Source organism: Narcine bancroftii, chromosome 1 (assembly GCF_036971445.1).
Source record: "Narcine bancroftii isolate sNarBan1 chromosome 1, sNarBan1.hap1, whole genome shotgun sequence".
Lineage (NCBI taxonomy): Eukaryota > Metazoa > Chordata > Chondrichthyes > Torpediniformes > Narcinidae > Narcine > Narcine bancroftii.
In genome coordinates this window covers 263665603-263692250 of record NC_091469.1, presented here as the reverse complement: position 1 = coordinate 263692250, position 26648 = coordinate 263665603, and the positions used below count along the sequence as shown (strand labels likewise).

The 26648-nt window shown below is 40.3% G+C and overlaps 1 protein-coding gene across 1 annotated transcript in view; it reads left to right on the top strand.

Annotated features, from left to right (window-relative positions):
- Positions 1 to 26648, top strand: part of LOC138755614 (fibulin-1-like) — a 98649-nt gene that overhangs the window by 9705 nt on the left and 62296 nt on the right. Inside the window, exon 5 of the mRNA XM_069921972.1 lies at positions 9111 to 9230. Coding sequence (XP_069778073.1) covers positions 9111 to 9230 — 120 coding nt within the window. The remainder of the gene's footprint in view (positions 1 to 9110; positions 9231 to 26648) is intronic.

Here is a 26648-nt window from a genome sequence, read left to right as displayed (position 1 = left end):
TGGTCACTTTTGTTGCAGTTTTTATGCTGTCTACTTGTCTCCTTCCTGAAAACACTCAGTCTTCAAAATTGGCTAATCTTTGCATTCAGTAACTACATTCATATTGTTTGGTGCACAGAGAATGACCGATCTACTGAAGAGTAGGCCTTCAATTTTCTTTGGAAGCCCCTACAGACACATTCATCTTACCCTGGCATTCTGCAGCGTCTAGGAACCAACAGTAAGCACAGCAGGGCAACCTCCACAGCAATAGTAAGGGAGTAGACTGTGACTGGCTTTGATCTGCGGAGCAGTACAAAGTTATTTCCGCTTGCCTCTTCAGTTAACAATTCTTTCATTGTACTAGCAAGCTTAATATTTTGAGGATGGGGCTAAGTACCCTCAGTTAAGTCAATGTGAACATTCTTTCAGGTCTGATTGCAAAATTTAACTTTGCATTTCAAGATGATCTTTTGTCGAGGACCAGTGAAGTGTTTAATCTGCAGTCTACTCTTTAAACTGTCCAAATTATTGAAGTGTTTTGTAATAACTAGAGGCATTAGACTGGACTCAATGTTACTACACATAGGGCATCACTATGGTGTGTACCTCAGGTGCTACAATTTTATCACCAATAATCTTTATAATATAAATGAGGTAGCAAAAGACCTGATTCTAATTGTTTTAGGTGGGTTCAGTCTTCACATTTTCAAACAGATTGGCTTATTTTTGATGTATGAATTAAAAAGTCAAGCTTAATGTTTTATTTTAACATATAGTATTGTGAATATATTGATACTTAAAAATTGCTTTATGAAATCATGTCCTGCTTCAATATTAGCATTGAAGAGTTGACCAGGTTTCCCTTTGGTGTGTGAGTGAAATGATCTGCTTGGTTTGGAAATAAGTCTTTCAGTCTTAATGGATGAATACATTGTTTGGTTTTAAAATTTAAATGTAGCCCTCCACCCCATGAACCCATACTGCCCAGATACATCAATTAACTTACAAACCCCCAACTATTTTGGAGGGTGGGAGGAAAGCAGAGCACCTGGAGAAAACCCATGAAGATATGGGGAGAATGTACAAACTTCTTTCGGACATCTCCAAATTTGAACCCGGGCTACTGGCATTATAATAGAGTTGTGCTAACCGTGCTGCCAAGTTGTTTATGATTAAACAGAATGATTTTAGAATGCATAACCAAAAAAAACTTTTGACTAAAAAGCTACTTTTCTAGATATGCCTAAAAGTGCCACTGATGGAGGAACTTGAGATGTATTTTGTTGGATGGGAGTGCCTCTACAAAAAAGGGCTGTAGTGATAATATTTGCACAATATGCAAAAGAAGGGATCCTAAATTTGACAATCCTTGTATATAACACAGGTGCTTGATATGCAGGAAATTGATTACCTTCAGGGAAAAAAAAAGAGAATATTGATGATTTTGACAATAGGACATGTTCTCCATTTGAACTGTACAGAATGTTGGTTACATCAAAATATTACTGAATTGCAGAGTGGCAAACTGTTACAAGTGGCTGTAGGTAATTAAATACCAAACTGGCAGCAATTTTTTTCCCCCACTTAAAATAAAAAGTAGATTGGATTCAAAGAAGAATCTCACTTCAAATTTGAAGTTAGTTTTGGCTTCTGTGATCAACACAGCTGCGTTTTGGTTTGTTTGGTGCACTTGCAAAAGCTCGCTGCTGTGGTAATACCAACAGTCTGCTGCAGGAATGCCTCGTGCAGAGTGGAGCAGTGTACATTGGACTGAAACATGGAATATGATCTATGAAGCTAGAACTTAGCCATTCAACATTGGGTCTGTTTGCAGAACGGAGGTGCCCCATTTGCTGAATATGTTTTCCTCAGTGTATTTAAAGATGAAATATTTCAGAGGTGCAAAAAAAAAATACTTGGTCACAGGAAGTTTTGAAATAGCCTGATGTGCATTTTTCATTTATTGGCAATTTTCTACCCAAGCTCTTTATGGAGAATTTGATGGCAATCACTGAGCATTGCAAATAAATATTGTGGACACAGTCATTGCAAAGTCTCTATGGGATTTTCCCGTTTCCCAGTTGTATATTTATCTGTGTTGGTTCATGCTATCTATTTTTCTGTCCTTAATTGTCGGATCACTATCTGCAAGTTGATTTAATTCCCTGCCGATCTCATGGCAGTCCCCATTGACTCTACTATTTTTTTAGTAAATCACAAATTTCTGTAGACACCGTGGTTGAGGTAAAAACGCACAATGCTGGAGAAACTCAGCAGGTCAAACTATACTTTATGTAGCAAAAGTGAAGATACATAACTGATGTGCCTTCTCATCAAAGTATGAGAAAATGCTGGCAAGCGTCCGAACAAAAAAAGTTTGGGGGCTGGTGGCAAAAGCAAGAGATTATACGTGGAGAAAGGAGGGACAGCAGCAATGAGGGGTGGAGGGAGGACTGGGTGGATGGAGGAACTGGAAAGACAGGAAAAGGGGGAGGGGAAAGAAAAGGCGAAAGTTTAGTGGAAGGTAGTAAAGTCAATGTTAATGCCTGTGAGCGCTGTTGTGTGAATAGTTCTGAAGCAAAGTCCACAGACTGTACAACAGGCTTTAATTAGCTTAAACTTGTACACACCAGTCTTGGTATACTGCAGATTCCATGTGTCTGACTGTCCCCGAAGGGGCCGGCTCGAGTCTTTATATTGTCCCAGAGATTGACAGCCGGCAGGTGAGGCCAGCCTCCCAGCTTGTCTTCCTGCAAGTACAGTGGTTGCCCCTGCAGTAGGGCTGGTAAGAGTGTGGCCTTGTCGTGGTTGTATCACCACAATGCCATCTGGCTGGAGGATCCCCAGATGGAAAATAAGGTGTTGTTATTTCAATATGTGGGTGGTCAGGGTGGCCATGGACAGACATGTGAGTGCCAGAGTGTGACTTGCAATTATTTCTTTGTTTCAATCAAAATCCTTACTACTGCTGGTTTTCTAGCTATCTTGTACCTCTTTCCTGTTTCCTTTTGGACTAGCGTTTGGAGTTTGCTTCCATTGAGATCCTTGCTGGGTGTTGAAATGCGGAGGTTCTTTTGCAGTCCTGGGATCCTATTAAGGATTCTCTGGTTTGTCCAGATAATCTGCACCGGCAGTCTCCAGATTGTAGTCTCTACAAGTTATCATGTTGGATTATTAGTTGTGTGTGAGCTCACTCCGGTTTCCTGCTGGCCAGGAGCTTTCTGCATCTTTTTTCTCTGGTTTATAGCTGAACCATTTGCTGTGCATGGGTCCTTATCAGATGTTCTAATGGTTCCGAGGTTTCTGGCTGGCAGGCTTTTTTTATTTTGTTTGTCTAATGAGCAGCCTCTCCACTAGTTGAATGTGGCCTGATCAGTGCTACCGGTTGGAATGGTAGCTGCGTACCACTGCTCTTATTCGTTTGCTGAGCTGCAATCTACCAGTGGACTCCAATGTTTCCTGTTGAGCAACAACCTGATTTCCTGCTTGTTGTGAATGAGGACACCGGTTAGGTAGGTCTCAAAGGCAAGGACTCTAAACACAGTTTTCATGTGGGAAAGGATTTTATTTACAGAAGGCAAGTGTGGGAAAATGGTAACTGCTGCCACACACACACGCGCACATGCACACACACCTGGTACATACAATGATCAGGGAAAAATCACTTTGATGATCCCACCACCCCTTGACTCAGTGCAGGCATGGCTCTATGCTACAAGGGACACTAATTAAACGCTCCCAACCCTTTTAACAGTGCACATCTTACCAACAGTTTTCCCTGCGCCCTTCCACATTTCTAGGCCTGGAGTGAAGCAGGGTGGTCCCAATCTGGCAAAGAGAGAGAACAAAGAGCACATGGGACATTTATAGTGCTGGAGGGACAACCCCACCTCATTTACTGGGGGCCAATAGCTCAGTGACAGGAGGGTTAATCTAATTACAACAGCCAATGGCCCAAGGCCAAGTACAGGCAGTCCAGGTAATTTACATGTGCCCAACAGCAAGGTGTGCACTAATGAGTGGGGCAGAATCAAACTTTGATTGGCAGCCTTCTGACTAGGTAGGGGGCAGTGCTGTCACATGACAGCCAGAACCAATCCAGCAGTGTATTGGGAAGGGGTTCTGTGTGGGTCTCCTAGATTTCCTGCTTGACCAAAAACTGTGTGGATTCCTCCATATGTCTTGCAGATCTACTTTTTTTTTTACATTGATGCACCAATATTTCCTTCTGGCCCCTTATCTATTTTCAGGCACACCTAAATTTCCAACAGGACCAATATCTGCATGTGACTTGCTCTTTCTCCAGATGGATTAAAATCTGTGTGTGGGTTCCCCTCATTTTCTGCTGCTTTGAGTTTGACATTAGGTTTATTCGAGTTTTTTTTTGTTGCAGACATTCTCAGGTTTTCAGTGTACAGGACCTGTGCAAAGGGTGTGCTGGGGTCTGACACATTCTCTGTCATTACCTGTCTTCCAAAAGTGCTATACAGTGTTGATGTTACTGGACTACATTCCAGTTGTCTGGGATGATGATTTAGAAATATTGGTCATTGCATTTGTGGATGTCAAATTAATTTAAATAGATTTTGAAAAATTGTAAAAGCAGTAGTTACTGGATTGACATATAGAAACACACCAACTTCATAAACATTCTTTTGGGTGGAGGAGGGAGATTGAAAACTTGGATGAATGGGGCATCAACAACAACCTTGCACTCAATGTCACCAAAATTGAAGAACTGATTGTTGACTTTGGGAAAGCCAGATGTATACAATTCAGTAATTACTTGAGGATCAGAAGTGGAGATGTTGAGCAAATTTAGGTTCTTGGGAGGTCACCATCTTGGAAGATCTTTCCTGGACCCAACACATCAATAACATCGAGATGAAAGCACATCAGCGCCTCTACTTCCTCAGGAGATTGCGGAGGTTTGCTATGACACCAGAAACCCTGGCAAATTTCTAGAGGTGTGGTGGAATATGTGCTGACTGGCTGAATCAAACATTGATATTGGAACACCAATACCCCTGAGCATAAAGCCCTCTAAAAGGGAGTGGACACAGCCCAGGACATCACAGGCAAAAGTCTCCCCATTATTGGGAAGATCTTCATTGGAGGGCAGCAGCAATCATCAAAAACCCACCACCCTGCTGCCATCAGGAAAGAGGTATAGGTGCTACAAGACTCTCACCACCAGGTTCAGGAACAGCTGCTACCCCTCCACCATCAGACTCCTCAATAACAAACTCAATCACCCATCCATTAAGATGTGTACTCAATTTTCTGGTACTTGTGCAATGACAATAAACGGTTCTTAACTTAATCAGAGACTCATTTAAGGACTCTTGTAAACTTTATTGATTTTTCTCTATATTGCACAGTCAGCTTGTTTACATTTGTTATGTTTACAGTTCTTTTGTTTACATGTTTACACTGTGTATAGTTTAATTTTTGCACTATCAATAAGTGATAATTCTGCCGAACCAGCAGGAAAAAGGAATCTCGGGATGTATATGATGTCATGTATATACTCTGACAATAAATCTGAAATCTGAGTTATTTACCTGTAGCCTTTGCCCTTGTGGCATACATCTTCCTTCTAAAGTGGTCAGTATGTGTTGGTCATGGCCTAATTGACTAAGTGAAAGCTGCTAGCTTTGGATATTGGACACTGAATTGAAGCTTGCTTTAATATTGCTTGCAAAATAATATTCTCACATATACTGAGCACTTGCTCTTTGGCAGGACTGAAAAGAGGGAGCAATGTGAGATGATTTTTGACCCTTTATCTAAGACCGCTGAGTTTGTAGAAGAAAATATTGAGTGAATTACCCTGGATAACAATTTTTTTCAAATGGCTTGCTTCCTGAAAAAAGATGGGCGATTATGATAGACAACTTGAAGTTGAACACAAAGCTAGTTTCAGATTTGCTGTATCACTTGGAATTTGGATAAACATCAAATTAACTTTGATTCATTTTAGCATGTTTAGTTGCATGATGATGCGGACACATTGCATTAGTTTAACTGATGTAAAAATGTTTTGCTGCTGATGTTTTGTTTGTACTCAGCATCTGATGCCTCTCAAGTCAGTGACCAACAATAGTCGGCCAACATTGATGGATTCCAGTTACCATGGACTTTTCCATGGTCGCACTGTCCTGGTGAAAACTGTCACTATGTTCGTCACTGACTAGACCAAGATCAGCAGGGATGACGTCCAAGTGCGACTGCAGAAAATGAATTTTCAATGACATATTCCACTTCATGGTTTCATATGCTTGAAATAGACCTAAAATATGACAGGAAATCACAAAAGTGGGATATATCTTTTAAAAAAAAAAGTACACACTAGGAAAATTTTAAGGGGAATTTTGTGATTAGCAGCCCCAAACCGTAAAATACACCCTAAAGTGTTCAGGAAGAAAATTCTTCATTGTCCAGTTATTTAACATGCATGGAAACTATTAGGAGGAAGATGCATTTGGGATTTTTTGTCTTTTTTGATGGGAACAATTTCCTTGTTCATGCAAAGAAAGGGCGATATTATGTGACCTCTGATCAATTGCAGATCCACAATTCTGCTGGAATAGCTTGGGCAAATGAGCAGAATCTACCTGGATGACTGACTGCTTGAGATGGAATTGATGATTGTTTTCACAAAAATCCTCTGCCCGTCAGCAGGCCACATCATGCACACCAAAGTTTTTACATATTGGCATTGGTCCCGTGTTCAGTATTCCACTCCTTGTTCAAAGCAACTTGGAAATATGTAGCGGTCAAATGTTTTCATTTCATTTCTCCCAAGGATAGCAGTTCTTGCTTGTGCGTGGTTTCAAGGCTGCCAGAACCTCTAGATGCCTCAAAAAATTAACTGTTGTTTGGTAAGTGAATATTGGGGATGATTTGACTCAGGTTGGAGAAGGGAGAAAGGGATGATTACCATAGCAGCATCATTCAGTACTTGCATATGCTCGTTCCAGCAGATTCTCTGGTTGTTAAGAGCACAAGTCTTAGACCTGATTTATTTCTGTTCTAGATCAAGGACCGCATCAATTTGATGACAAAAGTCCAATTAATGAATCGCTGATGTATTTGAATGCAATAGTGGCTGAGAGGAGGTTGGTTACCTCCCTTACAGCTGGTGGAGGAGCTGGGCAATTTGAACCCTTTAACTGCTTTGCACATTTCACCACTTGTGTAGTCAACCAAAACTACTGTTAAATTCACTCAATATCTGTGAGCACTGTTGGGCTTGTGGATATTTTCAATGCATAATCCAAAGTCCTATCATTCAGCAGCATTGAAGACGCAATAGTAAATAGAACAAACTGCCCGTGAAAATAGACTGGATAGACGTGTTCAAAAGAGGAGTAGCTGTATTTCTGGAAACAGGGACTACTGTGGTACAAAGATAAATGGTTGGATCAGCAAGAATCTAAAAGTGTTGATTTGTTGAGCAAGTGTTCTGTTCCTATTCATCCAAGTATTTAAGTTTTTGCAGCTTTTCATCTTTCTCATTCAGGACTATCTCCCTTGACATTTGGCTGTTTTGTTTCAGAGATTCCCAAAAGTGCATTTTAATATTGGCCCCCGCCAAATAGTTCCACTGCTGATTGAAAACAAATTTATTGGCCCCCTGTGTGTCTTTAACAACACGCTTGTAGTCCTATTCTACTCAGTGTCTGTTCCTCCCTTGGTACGTAGCATAAAAGATGTCTTTTGGGAGCATACCAGATTTTTGGCACAGTTTTTTATGTTGAAGCTAATGAGATATTCTCAGAGTTGGTGAAATATATAATAATAGGAAACAATGGCAGAATTATTTATGCTGCCTATATTTAAAAAAAAAAGGCAGTGCTGTCACTGGTGTGGGCCCGGGAAAGGTGGAGAAGGGAGACACGGTACTCCTCCGTAAGATCCAACCACCCAGTCCTAATGCTGGTGGCTCTGTGCAGGCTTTAAATGGTCTGTTAAAGGAGCTGACCGTGTTTTTATTTAAAATTCTGGCGTCAAAAATGGCGTCAACTGCGCTGGCAGCAGCTTCGAGGGGGTTGCAGACACCAGGGGTACTGCAAGGTACCAGAAATGGGGAAGAAGCCCACCCCCCCATAGAAAAGGAGAAGCATAGGAGACAACCCTACAGGATGGTGACCATGGCAGCGCACCAGCGAGGGGTTTAACAATTGAAGGACCCTCACAGGCTGCGGGCTTTTGGTGACCCACGGTAAAAGGACCAACACAAATCATCTCACTGATTGGTGGCAGAGATGAGAGATGTGAATTGTTGACATTTGTTTCTCCGGATACGTCTTTTGCTTGAACAGGGCGATCAGCAAAATTCTTTCTTGAGCATATAGTGTCGCTAGTTCAGATGCCTTCAGTCAGGCTTCCCCAACAAAAGGAAAATCCAGACTACTCTAAATAGAAAGCATTTCAACCAGGACACTGTTTGACCTGCTGAGTTTCTCCAGCATTGTGTTTTTACTTCAACCGTGTTGTCTAAAGGTTTTTGTGTTTTACTTCTTATTTACTCAATTACATTAGGTGCTAGCAGTTTCTCAGTTACTTCTGATGCAATATTCAGGTCCCTTTTTTTTTGCAGAAATAATCAATGCTTGAGAAAGGAATTTCAAATGACATGTTTCATATTTCTGCCATTGTTTTCCATTGTGAAGGAAAAAACCAATACTTCCATTGAGAAATGTGATTGAACAATACTTTTAGCTGCTTTCCCAAGGTATATCAGGACTATGTTCAGAAGGTATGCTGGCTAGTCACACTTAAGTAAACCCCCTTCCATACAGGACAAAGTCATTTGAATTGTTAAGCTCATTCACTTATTGAAATGTTAAGTTTTGTTAAGAATGACATTCCCTGTTTTTGCTTGGATTTCATCACCTGAGTAATCAACTTGCACCTAGTGAGGAGTTGGACTTTGTTGAAAACATTTGCAAGTGTAGTAAAGCTTTGATTTCAGCTCTTGGGCTCTTTCTCCTTGCCCATCCTTATTTCCTTTTATGCACCTACTTCCTTTTTGTCCTCTACTAGTCACATTTCCATTAAGTAACTATCTTTTGGTGATCATTACTAAATACAATTAGTCACAGCTATGAATTGCCTTCCAGGAAGCCTGGCCTCATGCTTGAATATGCACTGTGGTCAAAGCTGTGCACTGATTGGAGGGATGCCTATATGCAGCTGTTATGTTGGTTACTCTCTTGGGAAGAATGGAAGGACCTGCTATGGTAAGTCTCATTTGTAAAATAGAAATAAGGCTTGAGGGACAGGTAAAATATATTATGAGATGAGGATTGTCTCAGTGACAGTCAGTCTGCTTGGTGTATCTTCTCTGAATCAATTTTTTTCCCCCATGTTCATGGTGGGAACACAGGCATGGCTTTGTTTCAACAGAAATCCTTGGAGATTACATCCTTGGATAATTCCAAAAGAAGCACACTGTGACCCACATCTGTATACATCCTGTACACCATCAATGGTCTCCAGCAATTCATCACATTTTCCCTCAAGCGAGAGTCACAGAAACTCGCATCAGGTATCCTGGAAAATATGTATTCATGGCAAGAGCGACAGGCTATTAAGATTTAGTGTAAGATTTTCAGACATGCCGAGGTGGTGTTTATGGACACAAATGACTTCATGTGTGTGGTCCAAGATACCCTCTACTGTGGGGATGTAAAAATGTTGAGGTGTTTTCTGTTGCTGTAACTATGCTCTTACTGGTTTGGATTTCATACCGAAAGTTCTGATGAAATTAGAAGTGAAAACAGCATTGGTTTCATGAAAGGGTCTGTGTTTTTGCCAATTAGTCACTTCTTAAAATGTCTGGAGGGCCAGACATTGGGAGTTTGAAAGTTGTTGAGGCCAAGTAGTCAGCAGTGATTTGTGATTCTACAGCCCAGTTTCAATTGTACATCTGAGCATAATGGAGTGGTCCAAAATATTATCATGGTTGATGAACTGTATGTTCATATTGCTCGTTGCATTGGACCCTCAAGTTGTTAAACAATGCACCTCTGGGAATTGAGACAACAAGACAAAACTTGAATTTTTAAAATTTAGACATTCAGCACAGTAAGGGGCCCTTTCAGCCCTTGAGGCCATGCTGCCCAAGTTCTGAAGGATAGGAGGAAACCAGAGCACCCAGGAAATGTACAAACTCCTTAAAGACAGCACCAGATTTGAATCCCAATCACTGGTGCTTAACAGCATGGTGCTAACCGCTACGTTAACCATGCTGCTCCCAATGCTAATGTTATATTCAGACATAAAAGGTACACAAAGTTTCTGATGCCAGACTGCTTGTAAAATATTGAACTCGTATTAACTCTCAATTTTACAAAAGAATTTGAAGTTTTTTCCCTAAATATTGAAAGAATATGACATTGTAGCGGTTGCTCACGGCAACACTACTGAAATGAAGCACATCCACACAGTGCGAGAGTCAACCAGTAACGGAACTTTATTTGAATCTCTCATGTTGCTTCCTGTCTGGGGCGCACTGGTCTAAGGGAGTGATGTCAGTAAGGGAGTGATGTCAGTGTGTTGCGGAGTCACTGCCTGCCCAGCAATGGAGATCTCCTGGCCAATGCATGTCGCCAAACGCGGAATTCCCCTGGAAAAGGTGGGGGGGGGGGGGGGGTGAAGGCCGCGCCATCTTGTCTCAACCAATTGGGGCAGCGATTCAGCCCATCTAACAGTGTGGTCGCTCGGCCCACTACACCATTGTATAAGTGAAAGGAACAAGACCTAATATCATATCATTCTCCAATATTCCTAGTTTCTGGTACCAATTAAGCCCTTCCTCTGCCTTTAGCTGTTGCTCTCATTTGTGAGTTGCACATTGTGTGACCCTGAGAAAGCAGATGTGATGTATAAAAACAAATGGAAATGTTGCCTCACAAAGTAACACATAGCTGGAGTGAAAGCAGGGAAATTACTGAAGCTTTGGGGATGGACTGTTACTGCTGCATGGGCAATCCAGGGGACACCACTCTTGACTCTGAGTTTTAGAGATTTACACAAAATGCAGCACATACCATGATTGAAGGACCCTGCTGGCTGTGTTCCTTCCTCTGCATGTGAACCAGGCCTTGTTATTTTAGCATTGATAACCTTGAGCATCTCCCACTTTGAATCCAGAATGGAACATGGGAATATGGAATAAAAGCTGGAGAGGGACATGTGCCCTGTTGAGCCTATTCAGCCACAGAATAAAACCAAAGTTAAATTGTTTTTGGTCTCATTATACTTTTCTGTCAATTTGTCATAATTCTTAACTCCTCTGTCGATCAAAAAACTCTCTTGACTTTCAATACATTTAAGGAATCCGGTTTCTGCAGGAGGGATTTCCAAAACTTCATGCCCGTCTAAGAAAAGAAATTTCTCCTTTTTCTTGTATTAAAACAGGTGGTCCCTTATTCCAAAACTATAAACCCAGGTCCAGACTTCCCCACGAGGAAACCTTTTTTCAGCATCCACATGGTCAAGACCTCTTAGAACTTTGACTGCTTCAATAAGATGACTTCAGTAAGGTTCAGGACACATTTACCAACAGGAGAACAGCATAGTCAAGACGGCTCCTCTCAGCCCAAGTCCATTGTTATTGTGAACAAATGATAAAGGTGTCTGTGTGCTGGATCAAGTTTATGCCAACATTACAATTTTTGCATTGATGCTGCTCTGTTATTTATGGAACACTTATTTTCTCAAGGACAACAGAATTGTCAGGAGAGTGAAAGGGGACAGACCGGTAGTGCAGTTAACTCTGTAGTCATTCTCCTCAATAGCAAGTATACCCCTTTAGGTACTGCTGGGGGGGAGGGGGTTCGGCACTCTTGGCCAGACAGCAGCAGCCAGACCAATAGCAACGTGGTCAGCTTTGAGCCTCAAGGTAAGGATGAAGTCAGGTAGAGCCCAAGCTGTAAGGGACTCTATAGCAGTGGTTCTCAACCTTTTATCTTTCCACTCATATACCACTTTAAGTAATCCCTATGTCATAAGTGCTCTGATAAGTTAGGGATTGCTTAAAGTGGTATGTGAGTGGGAAGGAAATGTTGAGAATCACTGCTCTAAACCCAATTATTACTGAAATATTTTGCTTGAGAAAAATTTCCTTTGGCGTTAGGTAACCGTGCACATAACAAGTCGATTAGGAATGATTAAAGCAATGGTTTTCAAATTTTTTCTTTCTACCCTTACTAATCGCAGAGCCCCTATGACATAGAGAATACTTAGTGGTATGTAAGTGGAAAGAAAAAGATTGAGAACCACTGCTCTATAGTCAGGGGATCAGATAGGAAATTCAGCAACTGCAAAAGAGACTCCAGGATAGCGTTTTGCCTTTGGGTTCTTGAGTCCATGTTGTCTCTGAGTGGGTGCAGAATCTTCTTAAGAAGAGAAGGCAATCACCAGAGGTCATAGTGCATATTGCTACCAATAACATAGGCAGAAGTGGGGTAGAGGTCCTGAAAAGCAAGTTTAGGGAATTAGGAAAGAGGCTGAAGAAGGTGGTAATCTCTGGATTACTCCTAATACCACGAGCTCGAGAAGGTCAGAACAGAAAGGTAGTGTGTGTGGCTGAAGACATGGGGCAGGGTTTCAAGTTATTGAATTATTGCAATCTTTTCTAGGGAAGGAGTGACCTGTACAAGTGGGATGGGTTGCACCTGAACTCAAGGGGGATTAATATCTTGGCAAGGAGACCTGCTAATGCTGTTGGGGGGTGAGGAGTTTAATCTAAATTCACCAGGGGTTGGGGGGGGGGTGGAAAACAAAGTGAAGAAGCAGAGGGAGGGATGGTTGGTGAACAGGTGGGGAGAGCTGGTAGGGATTTTGTGTGGAAGGTCAAGCAGATAGAGAAAATTTCAGGCATTGGAAGGCATTGTAGTGCAACAGAAACACAGTAAAAAGTAATAAATAGAAGACTGAACATCTTGTGTTTAAATTCACTCAGCATAAGAAATAAAGTGGATGACCTTGTAATATAGCTACACTCTGGCAGGTATGATGTTGTGGCCATCACAGCCATGGCTAAAAGATGGATGCCATTTTGAGCTGAATGTCCAAGGACACACAGTATATCGAAAGGATAGGCAGATAATCAGAGGAGACTATGTGGCTTTGTTGATGAGGAAGAAAATTGAATTGAGATGGAGAAAGGGGTGACATAGGATCTGAAGATGTAGAATCATTGTACGTTGAGTTAAGAAATGGCGGGCCTCTAAATGGGACCTGAGATATTGACATCAAATTGCAACAGCAGATAGAAAAGTCATGTCAGAAGGGCAATGTTATGCTTGTCATGGGGGATTTTAACATGCAAGTAGATTGGTCAAACCAAATAGGGACTGGATTTCAAGAGAGAGATTTTGTAGAAAGCCTATGAGATGACTCTTTTGAGAGTCTCGTTGATGAACCCACAAGGGGATCGTCTGTACTGGATTTGGTGTTGTGTAATGCACCAGAGGTGATTAGAGAGCTTAAAGTAAAGGCACCATTAGGGGGCAGTGATCACAATATGGTTATGTTCAACTGGAGATTTAACAAGTGTAAGCTAAAGTCAGATGTGTCGGTATTTTAGTGGAGAAAAGGGAATTACAGTGGCTTGAGAGAGGAACTGGCCAAAGTAGATTGGAAGGGGGCACAGATAGGTAAGATGGCAGAGCATCAGTGGATGGAGATTTTGCAAGAATTTAGGAAGGTGCAAGTTAAATACATAGCAAAAAAAAGGAAAAATTCGAGTGGAAAAATATCACAAATATTCGAATGGAAAAATGTAGCTGACTAAGGAAGTCAAAGCCAGGAAGGAAAAGATGAAGTAGTAAAGTATGCTAGCAAATAATATCAAAAAGGATACAAAAAGCTTCTTCAAGTATTTTTTAAAAAAATGAGAGGCGGGAGTAAATACAGGACCACTAAAAATGACAATGGATAAAGAATAATGGGAGATGAGGAGATGGCAGAGGCAGAACGTTTAGTGCAGCAGTTAGCAATGCTGTTACAGTGCCAGTGATTGGAACCGGGAGTTGAATCCTGTGCTGTCTATAAGCAGATTGTACATTCTCCCTGTGTCTCATGGGTTTCCTTCAGGTGCTCTGGTTTCCTTCCACTGTTCAAAAACTACCTGGGGTTGTAGGTCAGTTGGGTGTAATTGAGCGGTATGGGCTCAATGGCCGAAAAGGCTTGTTACCATGCTTTATGTCTAAATTTAAAATTAAATTAAAAATATAAATTAAATGAATATTTTGCATCTGTCTTCATTATAGAAGACACTAGTAGAGTACCAAATGTAGAAGGGAAGCAAATGTAGTTACTATTTCAAGAGAAAAGGTGCTTGGAAAGATGAATGGTCCAAGGGTGGATGTCCCCCAGACCAGATTGGTTGTGCCCTCGGGTCCCGAATGAAGTACCGGAGGCATTACTAATGATTTTTCAGGAATCAATAGATTCTGCTATGGTCCAGGAGGACTGGAAATGACATCTAACTATTCAAGAAGGAAGTGAGGCATTAGAAAGGAAATTATTGGTTGGTTCACCTGATGTCAATGGTTGGGAAAATGTTGGAATTGATTGTAAAGGATGTGTTTTCGGAGTACTTGGATGCACATGATAGGGTATGTTAAAGCCAGCATGGTTTCCTTGAGGGTAAATCTTGCTTTACAAATCTATTAGAATTCATTGAGGAAGTGACAAGCAGGTTGGATAAAGGAGATGCAGCGGATATTTTGTATTTGTATTTTCAGAAGGCCTTTGACAAGATCTGGTACTTGATGCTACTTAACAAAATAAGAGCCCATGGTAAAAGAGGAAACATACTAGCATGGGCGGAGCATTGGATGATTGGCAGAAAGCAGAGTTTGAATACAAAGATCATATTCTGATTAGCTCCCAGTTGCTAGTGGTGTTCCACAAGGGTCAGTGTTGGGGCTTCTTTATTAATTATTTGAATTATGGAATGAATGGCTTTGTGGCCAAGTTTGCAGTTTATGTATTCCATTTGCAATCAGTGGTCTATGATTAGCAAGGGATTACTTAAGGTGGTACGTGAGTGGAAAGAAAAAGTTTGAAAACCTATTGTTTTAATCGTATCTCATCAAATTGTTATGTGGATGGTTTTGTAACTCCAAAGGAAATGGGCCAATGGCAATTTTTCTCAAGCAAAATATTTCAATAACAATTGGGTCTATAAGCAGTGGTTCTCAACCTTTTTTCCCTCACTCACATACCATCTTAAGTAATCCCTTACTAATCACAGAGCACCAATGGCATAGGAATTACTTAAAGTGGTATGTGAGTGGAAAGAAAAGTTTTGGGAAACCATAGTGTAGAAGAAACAAGGAGGGTGCAGAAAGACAGATTAGGAGAATGGGCAGAGAAGGGACAAATGAAATATAAAGTCAGAAAACATACGATCATTCACTTTGGTGGAAAAAAATAAATGGGCAGTCTGTGTCTTGGGAGAAGATTGAAAATACTCAGATGCAAAAGATACTTGGGAGTCTTTGTGCAAGATGGCCTGAAGGTAAACCTGCATGTTGAGACAGCAGTGAAGAAGGCAAATGCATTCATTTCAATAGGAATAGAATATAAGAGTAGGGATATGATGATGAGGCCTGATAAGACATTGGTGAGATTAACTTGGAATATTCTGAGCCGTTTTATGCTACTCGTATAAGAAAAGATATGCTGATGTTGGAGATGGTTCCGAGAAAGTTCACTGGAATTTGATTCCAAGAATGAAAGGGTTATCATACGAGAAGCGTTTGATAGCTCTTGGCCTGTACTTATTGGAATTTAGGAGAATGAGGATGGATCTCATAGAAACTAAATGAATGTTGAAAGGCAGGCACGGAGTAGATGTAGAAAGGTAATTTCCAATGGTGGGAGAGTCTAGGACAAGAGAGTGTACCTTCAGGATTGAAGGGCATCTGCTTGGAACAGAGGTGTGTCAGAATTTCTTCAGCCAGAGTGTGATAAATCTTTGGAATTTGTTGCCATGGGCAGTTGTGGAGGAAGTCAATGGGTGTATTTAAAACCAAGATTAATTGGTTCTTGATTAGCCTGCGCATCAAAAAGTTATGGCAGTGGTTCTCAACCCTTTTCTTTCCATTCACATACCATCTTAAGTAATCCCTCTGCCATAAGGTAGGTGAGTGGGAAGGGAAGGTTGAGAATCACTGCTCTAGACCCAATTGTTACTGAAATATTTTGCTTGAGAAAAATTGTCATTGGCCCATTTATGAAATTGTGGACGCAACGAGTCAATTGAGAACAATTAAAACAGTGTTTTTCAACCTTTTTCTTTCCACCCACCTACCACCCTTACTAATCACAGCACCTATGGCATAGCGAATACTTAAAGGGTATGTGAGTGGAAAGAAAAAGGTTGAGAACCACTGGGTTATGGGGAGAAGGCTAGGCAGTGGGGCTGAGTGGGGAAATGGATCAATTCGTGATTAAATGATGGAGCAGATTAGATGGGCTGAAAGCCTTTTTCTGATCCAATGTCTGATGGTCTTATATTCCAACATTCTTAGTTGGGATTGAGAATTCAGATTTTCAATGATTACTTGTGAAATTTAATTTTGAATTTAACTCGAGTCTATTAAATTTTCTAGGACAAGAGAGCCTCACTCACCCGAAATCCATGAGTAATATTTTGTGTATTGGACCCTATTTTTAAAAAAATTAATTTGGTATTTTTAGTTAATTCTCAATTTACTGTTCAATATGTGTGCTCTGTTTAAAATTTGTTTTAAAAGTTGACTGGCATTTGACGTCTGTTTTTTTTTTAGCATGTCAGCCTAACGGGTCAGTTGGTATCCACAGCTCGAGTTTGCACAATTGAGGCTGGGCTTGCTGATCACTTTCTTCCAAATTTACTTAAATCAGCTTTTTAAAAAAAAAAGTCATTTAAAGGATGTTTTGCTTCTGAACCCAGATTATGAACAACGTTGTTTTAGTTGACCCTTCCTTGAAATTGTGAAAAGTTTGAAGAGGTGACTTTTGTATAAAGGCATGAAATGACATGCTTGCCATAGTATTTTGAAGTTCTTCCTGAAGTCAACATGTGTGCAGGGGGTTGATTGTTGGTGCAATTTATTTTAATTAATGGAACATATGCTTACTTTTCGCTAATCTCCTCAAGATGTAGCACAAACACTTGAACCTTTCTGATGTAATATTCCTGAAGCATAACACATGTTACTGGTTTCACACATTTTGTCAGACATATTACATGTGACAAAATTTTAAATTTTTACTTGTTTTATGTTGTATATTTGAAATTGATTTGTTACAGCAATCAGTTTGTATGTAGTGCACACCTGATAGGAAGGTTCCTATTAACATTAATAGATTTACTTATGTGACTGTTACAATTTTTTTTGCCTGAGATGGAATAGGAAACAATAATCCTTGACCTTTCTGAAAATTAGTCCTAAAAGATGGTTCACTGTTTCCAGCCTGCATTACAAGTGGATTTTCTTGCCATCTTCAATGCTGTTGCTCATCTTGCTCCCCTATATTTACCAGAGGATTATAACCCAGGAATGGAAGATCAATCCAGCTTGCGTCAATATTCATTACTCCATTGCACAAGGCCTGACTGGCTGAAGATGTGGCCGCCGATGGCCACGTGGTGGAATGCACCAAGTCAGAGTCGCAGGCAAAGAGGCACTAACGGGGAAGGAGATACAGATTGAACCTCTATTATCCAGCAGTCTGTGGTCTGGCATGTTTTGAATCTGCCACCGTTGGTACAAACTACTTATAGACAGTACAGGACTCAAACCTGTCCCAAACGCTGGTGCTGTAAAGGTTGAATCTGCTGAGGTTCGAGTCCCATGTGGTCTGTAAGGAATTTGAACTAACACCAGCAGATTCAAACTTTACAGTGCCAGTAATTGGGACTGGGGTTCGAGTCCCGCACTGTCTGTAAGGAGCTTGTACTAACGTCCCGATTGCTGGCACTAAGCACTACACAAATTGTGCTGCCCCACAGTATTATTTTCTGCTTTAAGCTTTGTTCTACCTTTATGTTTACATAAGGGATTTCCTTAGGGGCAAATTTCTGTTTTCCAGCATTTTCTGTGGTCTGGCCATGGACAGGTCCTGACGTCACCGGATTAAAGACATTCAACATGCAGTTTATAGAGCTGGCAACCTCAATGAACAGGATATGATGATGGTGAAGATTAGAGCAGAGTATTTTGGATGAGAAGTTTATGAAGCATGGAGAATGAGATTTGGATGATTAAATCCTCAACAACAATATCGTTCAAGGAATCTTATTTGTTCACTTATTGATTTCTTTAAATTTTGTTTTGCAGTCAGTTTTCTTACATTCATTATCTGTTTTACGGTTCTTTCTTTGTTTACATGTATATGCAGTTTACAGTTTTTGCACTACCAATAGGTGGTAATTCTGCCCTCGCCTGCAGAAAAAAGAATGTCAGGGTTGTATGTGATGCCATGCATGTTCTCTGTCAATAAATTTGAAATCTAATGAAGATGGTCTAAGGTAGAGACCAGAACAGAAACACCAGCGAGTGATATTATGAAAGTATGGCCACTGGAATCGCAATGGACACGATGAAATAATGCTACAAAAGATTGTTGAATAGTATGTTGAATAGTTCACCGCAATGCAAACAGCATTGCTCAGCACAGATAGTGGCCAGTCATACTGACAGCAAGTGACAGAATTCTTGAGAGGGACAATCTTCCTGGCGTTTACTGGAGAAAGTTCTCAGTTGAGAGTGGATCCCCTACAAGCAATCTGCCAATACAGGGAAATGGAGACAACTGAAGAAGTAATGGAGACACGGACCTAACTGTTTTCTGCATAAATATGCAGATTGCCAGTCTTCAAAGGATATTATCAGTGAGTAAGATGGATAAGATTTGGGTGAGGATAGCCTTTTTGAAAACTGTTAAGCTGGTAGTGTGGGTGCAGGAAAGGTATTACTTTACATAATATACCTTGGCTCTGTATAGGTAGGTTCAAATGTTCAAAGGTCAAAGGTTTCACATTAAAAATGTAATATACATGATCTACATCAATCTTTGTCTGCATAAGCCAAACAAAGAGTCACTATGAGCACTGCCTGGCGCCCATAACAATAGGAGAAAGAAGCAAAAGAGAGCCCCTTCAGAGATGCTGAGTCCCTGTGGATTTGCTTCCAGTGCTCCTGCAGTCACAAAGGCTCCAATTCAAGACATCAACAACCCAAACTCCAGATTTGAGCATCCGATCAGGAAACTTTCAGCCCCAAGGCCTTTCGGGAGCCATTTTTGCCCTCATCATGCTCTGTAGTCACGGTTCCGATACCCAATTCCCATGAACCAGTCTCCATGCAAGTGATCCAGTCAGGCCCTCGGTGCACCTTCCTCATGCTGACAATGTGGCTCATCATGCAAATAGTAACAGTGAAAGAATGTGTGTGCATTGAAGGGTGTTGCTAGATCAACGGGGAAAAAAACCTATATGTCTTCTACGAAGTCTCCGCGCTCCCCACAGGGTCCATCCACCCAGTCCCACTTCTGTCAGCTCTGTACAGGCTTTAAACGGCCTGTTACTGGAGATAATGGGTAGTTTATTTAAAAATTTATAAAACCTTTACAGGATAATTTGGTATTAAAAATATTCTGATTGTTTCACTCCAGTGGTCAGTGCTAAGTGCCAGAATTGGAGTGGTGGGGGTTCACCCTATACACATGGTGTAGCTCAATCCTACAGTTTAAATGGAGAATCTAGGGGTCATCCTATGCACCAGTGAATGTGGTAAGTCAAAAATTGCAGAGCAATTAAGGAGGAAGATTGAAAAAACTGAAACACAGTCACATATGACATTTACTTGGAATACAATATTTTGTCTTCATTATTGAGTGAATACCTGATCATGTAGTTTTAACATAGGTATGGCATGGAAAACAATAACATTCTGGAAATTGATGTGTCTTAGTAACTTACTGAAGGAATTTACATGGTGCATCAATGGCCACTTTATTTGTGGATCCACCACTGCAAATTTCAACAGTATAAAGGGTAATGATTTGTGAGAATGAGTTATGGTTATTAGCTAGTCACTAAGGATCTGATTAAGCCCAGGACGATGGGTGAGACCAAACTTAACATCAGTGCCTTGTGGTGGAGCAGTGAGTTTTGTGGATGATATTGTGAAGTTAGGACAATCAGGATTGGGGGGCTGTGAGCTTGGGATGTCAGACTCTGCAGCTATCAGATATTCAAAGGTTATTGCTATAGGTTAGATTGGCAAAATCTGAAGCAGAGAAACTAAGTTGTGATAAACCACTACACTGGCCACATTCCTAACAGCCTACTGCAGAGGGCAACCACTGTAGCTGCAGGTAAGCAACCTGGGAGGTTGGCCCCACCTGCCGGCTGTCAATCACCGGTCCATATAAAGACTCAAACTGGGTCAGACATATGGAGCCAGCAGTATACTGAGACTGGAGTATGCAGGTTTAAGCTAATTAAAACCTGTTGTACAGTCTGTGGACTTTGCGTCAGAATTATTTGCGCAGCGGCACTCAGATGCTCAACAGAGTGAGTTCTTAGTTTGGAGTAGTGTCATTAAAAGCTAGTTGTACTGGAAGTGTCCAATGAAGAGGCTTATTAGGTAGTGATTCAAAAGGAACATTGCATTTGATATGAAATTACATCAGGCATGTAGGAAGTATTTGCAAATAGTAACACTGGATGGAATTTAAGGGAGCAGTGTGATTTAAAATAATTGGACTCTGCTATGAATGGCATGAAATTTCAGATGCAGAGTACTGGGAAACACAAGATCATTGCTGCTAATTTTCTGTTAAGAACATTGATTGAGAAAGTAGACAATTGGAAATCGGGCAGTGGCTTCCTGTGATTGGGGCATCAAAGTATGTTCATCGAGCAAGGGAAGCAATTGTAGATTTGAATGGAAGAGGAACACTGTGGAGGAAATTAATAACATTGCCGCCAGAGATGAGTGTTTGGATGGTCAACAGATGACTGAGCAGGAGGCAGGTCATGGCTAAGATAATGTTTTGGAATGGAAGGAAAAAGAGGCAGAAAGAGTATAAAGATGAGAGAAGAGGACATGTTCATGGAACGAGGATCGGTGATCAGATTAAGAACAATCATTAACATCTGACTGCGTGGGATGAATAGCTTCAACATTTTGTTTCTAGAAACCTGAAATTCTGTCTCTGTCAGAATTTCCTTTAGGGTTAACCAGATAAAGACTTAGCCCTTTTTCACTAAAATAGTTTGTTCACAAGAGTAATGTGGAATGTTCAGCTTTGGAAAAATATCCAAACTGCAGTTTTCTAATTATGCTGTAATAGTGAATGACCTTGCATGGTCAGTGCATATTGTAAAGTCGTAAGCACACAGCATGAAGTTTATCAGCATACGATGGTAGAAACAGGCTTCTTGACTCCAGCCAGACTCAGCAAATTCCCCCTTGAGTAAAATTTCAGACCTTGCCTCAGATTAGCTTTACTGATCCACATAACCTTTCTCCCTGTGTAAAGTCCTTTGCCTGGATATTGGATCCTTTTGTGCCTAGTATCGATGAAGAAATTTTATATAAAATGCAAAATTAGACCATCATTTTACTGTTTCTTTTCATTTTGTGAAAGTCCTGTTCATTGCAAGTTTGGGCTGGGCATTTTCAGACATGATTCGCCCCAATGCAAATTTCACATATCAATGTATTTCCTGTATATGACGACATTATCATCTTATTATTGTTAATTATTATTTTAATTATGTACCGAAACCAGATTGAAAAAGTTGTGTCCTGGAGCTTGTAATTTATTTACAATAGGGGCTACATTGTGCAATAACCCATGAAAGATTTAAAGGCACCCATCTGGGATATTGGTTTTGTTAGAAATTACCCATCGTATAGTTTGGGTAAACCATTGGAAAACAGTGGGAGGATTTACCTCTTTCCAATTTAATAGTATAGATCTTCTAGCCATTAGTGTAAGAAAAGCAATCATACGATCCGCAGGAAGAGATAAATAAGTCAAGTCTATCATAGGTAATCCAAAAATTGCAGTAATGGGATGTGGTTGTAAATCAATATTCAAAACAGTAGATATAATGGAAAAAATTTCCTTCCAATAATTCTGTAAAGAGGGACAGGACCAAAACATATGTGTAAGGGAAGATATTTCCAATTGACATTTATCACATATAGGATCGATATGAGAATAAAAGCGATGGAGTTTATCTTTAGACATATGAGCTCTATGAACAACTTTAAACTGTATTAGTGAATGTTTTGCACATAGAGAAGAAGAGTTTACCAGTCGCAGAATTTTATTCCAATTTTCATTAGAAATATGAAGGTTGAGTTCTCTTTCCCAATCATTTTTAAACTTTTCAAAAGTCCCAGAATTTATTTTTGTAATTATATTATATAATTTAGATATCACACCTTTTGGAGGGAATTTTGAATATAGTATATCCTCTAAAACAGTTGTAGTCTCCCGATTGGGAAAAGAGGGTAAAGTCGAAACTAATTTAAACTCTATGTTTAAATTTAGAGAAAATTAGAAACTCTGTCTATGAATCCCCTTCTAAGTTTGAGTTAACCTGGCGACCATTTATTCAATATTTTCATTTGTGGTGAGTTGATCTGGCTCTGTTTTCTTTCTATGATTATGTATGATAATTGGGCTGTAAGATGAGATCAGAGTGATCGGCGTGGTTTAGCTATATCTGTAGGTTTTTTTTAAAGTGTTTTTTATTCTTTTTTGGGTTTTTTTTTCTCTTATTTCATATATTGTTATTAATTATATCTTTTTTTTATAGAGATAGTTCACACCCTAAACTGATCAAAAAATTTTTTTATGATATATTTTTATTCTGTAATATTATTGTTTAATATCTCTGTATTAATTCATTACTTACTATGTATTTTTTTTATATCTCTTTGAACTGTATGTGTTTATAAATTATAATAATAATAAAAAGATTGAAAAAGAAAGAAATTACCCATCGTTTCTTTGCATTCATAATATTTAAAAATGTCAGCTACCAGTATCATGAGGTGTAATCACCTCTGGCTCATTTTGGTATTTATGCCCAATGTTGCCTTCTTTTCACCCTTCCTGCACTTGATGAGTTGGCCTCCTGACCCATTCAATTAACTGCCACAGAGAGATCACTTTAACTGCATTCGCTCATTCTCGTGAAAACTATTTCTTAAATCATAGATATCCAATTTTTTACAGGTTGTCTTTGTGACTTTCAATTTGGTGTTTGGTATGTGCCCACTTGATGCAGAAGAACCTCAAGTCAAGTTTATTGTCATCTAATTGTACAAGTACAACCTGGCAAAATAAATGCTGCTTCGTGAATGGGAGAGTCTCAGATGGTTAGTGTGAGCAGATGGTTGTTCAGCATTCTCACTGGCTGTGGGAAGAAGCTGTTCCTCAGCCTAGTGGTGCTGGCTCTGATACTCCTGTATCTCTTCCCTGACAGGAGAAGGTGAAAGATGCTGTGTGCAAGATGGAAGGGGTCCTCAATGATTTTGTGTGCCCTCTTCAGACAAAGATCCTCTTTGCCATTCTTGTGGTCCTGTTGGTTGACCTCCGATCTATTTCTCTGCAGCAGCCATACCCTCTGTGATGCAGCCGGTTAGAACACTCTCAATAGAGTTCCTATAGAAGGTTGACATAATTGTGGCCAGTAGCCTTGCCACTTCAGTCTTCTCAGAAAGTACAGTTGCTGTTGCGCCTTCCTGACAAGTGTAGAGCGGTTGAGTGTCCACGATAGGTTAGCAGTTAAGTGAACTCCAAGGAGCTTGGTGCTCTCCACTCTCTCTACTACAGAATTGTTGATGTGTAGTGGCCTGATCCTCGTGAAGTCCACGATCAGCTCCTTCATCTTGTCCACATTTAGACTCGTGTTGTTAATCTTGCACCAGTTCACAAAATTTTCCACCTCTTATCCATAGTGTGACTCATCATTGCTGGTGTTGAGGCCACTGATTGTTGTCTTTTTGTAAACTTGATGACACTATTAGAGCTGGATCTGGCGATCCAGTCATGGGTCAGTAACGTGAACACAAGTGGGCTGAGCCCACAACCCTGAGGTGTGCCAATATGTAGTGTGATAGTGGTTGATACTCTGCTACTGACCTGTCAGACTTTTTTTTTTGTTAGGAAGTCCAGGATCCAGTTAAAGAGAGAGTTGTTGAGTCCCAGCAAGGACAGCTTCTCCTTTGGGGACTGATTGTGTTAAATGCTGACTGAAGTCAATGAACATCAGTCTGGTGTATGAAGCATTTTTCTTCAGGTAGAACTGGATGGAATAGTGACAAGGCATTGTCTGTGGAACATTTTCTTCTATAGGCAAATTGAAATGGATCCAGCACATCTGGGAGGTTTGCTTTGATACATTTCATCACTAAACATTTCATAATGATGAAGGTCAGTGCCACTGGGTAGTAGTCGTTGAGGCGTATTATTTCTTCCTCTTGGGTACTGGGATAATGGTGGCTGTCTTGAACGCTGCAGGAACAATGGACTGCTGCAGTGAGATGTTGAAGATGTCCAAGAAGACTCCGTCAATTGGTCTGCACAGTCCTTCAGTACCCAATCAGGTATGTTGTCTGATCCCGCTGCCATGTGTGGGTTCACCTTGGATAGGGTTCTCCTCACTTTGGTCGTGGCTAATTCATTTTTGGGGTCATTGTGTTCTTCTCATCAGACAGATGTTCAGTCTGTCTGGCAGGCAAGCAACTTTGTCCTTAAGTCACAAGGTTGACCTGTGATCTGTTTGAATCTTGATCCCTTGCCACATGCACCTCGTGTCACCGATATCGCACAGCTGTCTGTGGATCTTCTGGTGTATCCTCACTTTGCCTTCCAGATTGCACTGGAGAGTTCAGCGCTGGCTGATCTTAGTGCCATCCTCTCTCCTGTCTTGACAGCAGCATCGTGACCTCTGAGAAGGGCCCAGACCTCTGCATCCAAGCCCTGACTCTGAAGCATTGGACCTCAGTGTTTTTGCTGATGTAGCCAGTCATGGAGCTCTTGTGCTCCTCTATGTTTACATGACTGTTGTAGGTGGCCACCTGACTGAAATAGCTCCAGTCTGTGGTTGCAGTGCTGCTATGCCCCCCACCCCCGGCCATGTCCTAATCTCGCTGGGTAACCAAGGTGGAGGCGAGGTGCAGTTGGCCAATATGATTGGCCAAATGCAGAGTTGTTTTGTTCAAAATGCAGGCAGAGATTATGCATCTTTCCATGCTGTACTTGTAGCAGGTTGTTATGAAGTGATCACAAAAATTAAAAGAACAGATCTAAAGATCAGTTGGCACCATGCATTCACTAACCTATTGTAAATTCTCGACAAAAAAGTAACTTTAAAAAGCAACATATATAAGTGAGGTATGGTCGATCAGACACAATACCAACATTTCTAAACTTGCACTGACAATCCAAGACTCAATGAACTGGAATGGTAAAACAAATGTTATAGAATTATGATATTAATCTTTAGGTTTTAATACATATTATTTTTAGTATGGACTGTGTGGGTTTGGAAATGGGGAAAGATACCACACCATTTGAAGAGACACTGAATCCTATGTCCAGCTGAAATCAGAGCCATAAAATTAGAATTGATTGTTTCATTGAAATACTGAAAACAATGGATGTTTTCTGAGAGGAAACACCTGGGTAAACAGAAAACCATTTGCATCATAAGTGGTTTCTGAAGAAATTAAACTTCAAACAGAGCCAGTAGTGATATATGATTTCAACACTTCAAGAAAGCATCTTTAATATAATGAAACAGTTTCATCTTGAAGTCAGAAATGCAGAAACATTGTGCTATTGTTATCCTTATCAAGGGAGGAACACAGGATCAAAGAGGGGAGAATTATGGAAAGATTATTCGTATGAAGAAACATTTCTCCGAAAGCAACTCTACAAGCATTTGTGAATTTTGAGAAGTCTGATGACTTGATGCCTCACCTACTGCATAATTACTTTTGGACAACAGTTTAAAGACCGAGTTTCAACACAAGATTTATAAGACTGAATTTTGAAATTAACTTTTTGGAATCATGTCTGAACTGTAATGGTTTGTGATCTGCCACACATGAACACATATATACATTTGTGCATAGTTGGGCGTTAAGTTTAGAGTTAAGTAATATTTTATATTATTGATTTGAAGATACTATTGTCTTGGTGAATTTCTATTGCTGCTGATCTAGGACATAACACAAGATGCAATTTTTAATCAATTTAACCTAGTTCAGAGAATATGTGGATCAGATAATCCCATTATTGTTCTATAACTGAGATAGTTTCCCCACCTCCATTTCCTGTCATGCACCATAACCTGGCAAGTATCCTTAACAGAAACCATGGTGTTATTTGCAAATGATTTTTGGGCCATGAATTTGAATAGTTAGAAAATAATTCAGAGAGCTTGTATAAATGTCTGATTTAATTTCTGCCAAGTAAGGCTCTCCAAGGACTACAATCAGCCAATGTAAAATATATACAAGTGCACCCTTAATGTCGTAAGATCAGAGAAAGCAGTTCAAACACACTTCTAACAAGTAAACTATTGTAAAGAAAAGAATGAAGTATTTTTTCTGACT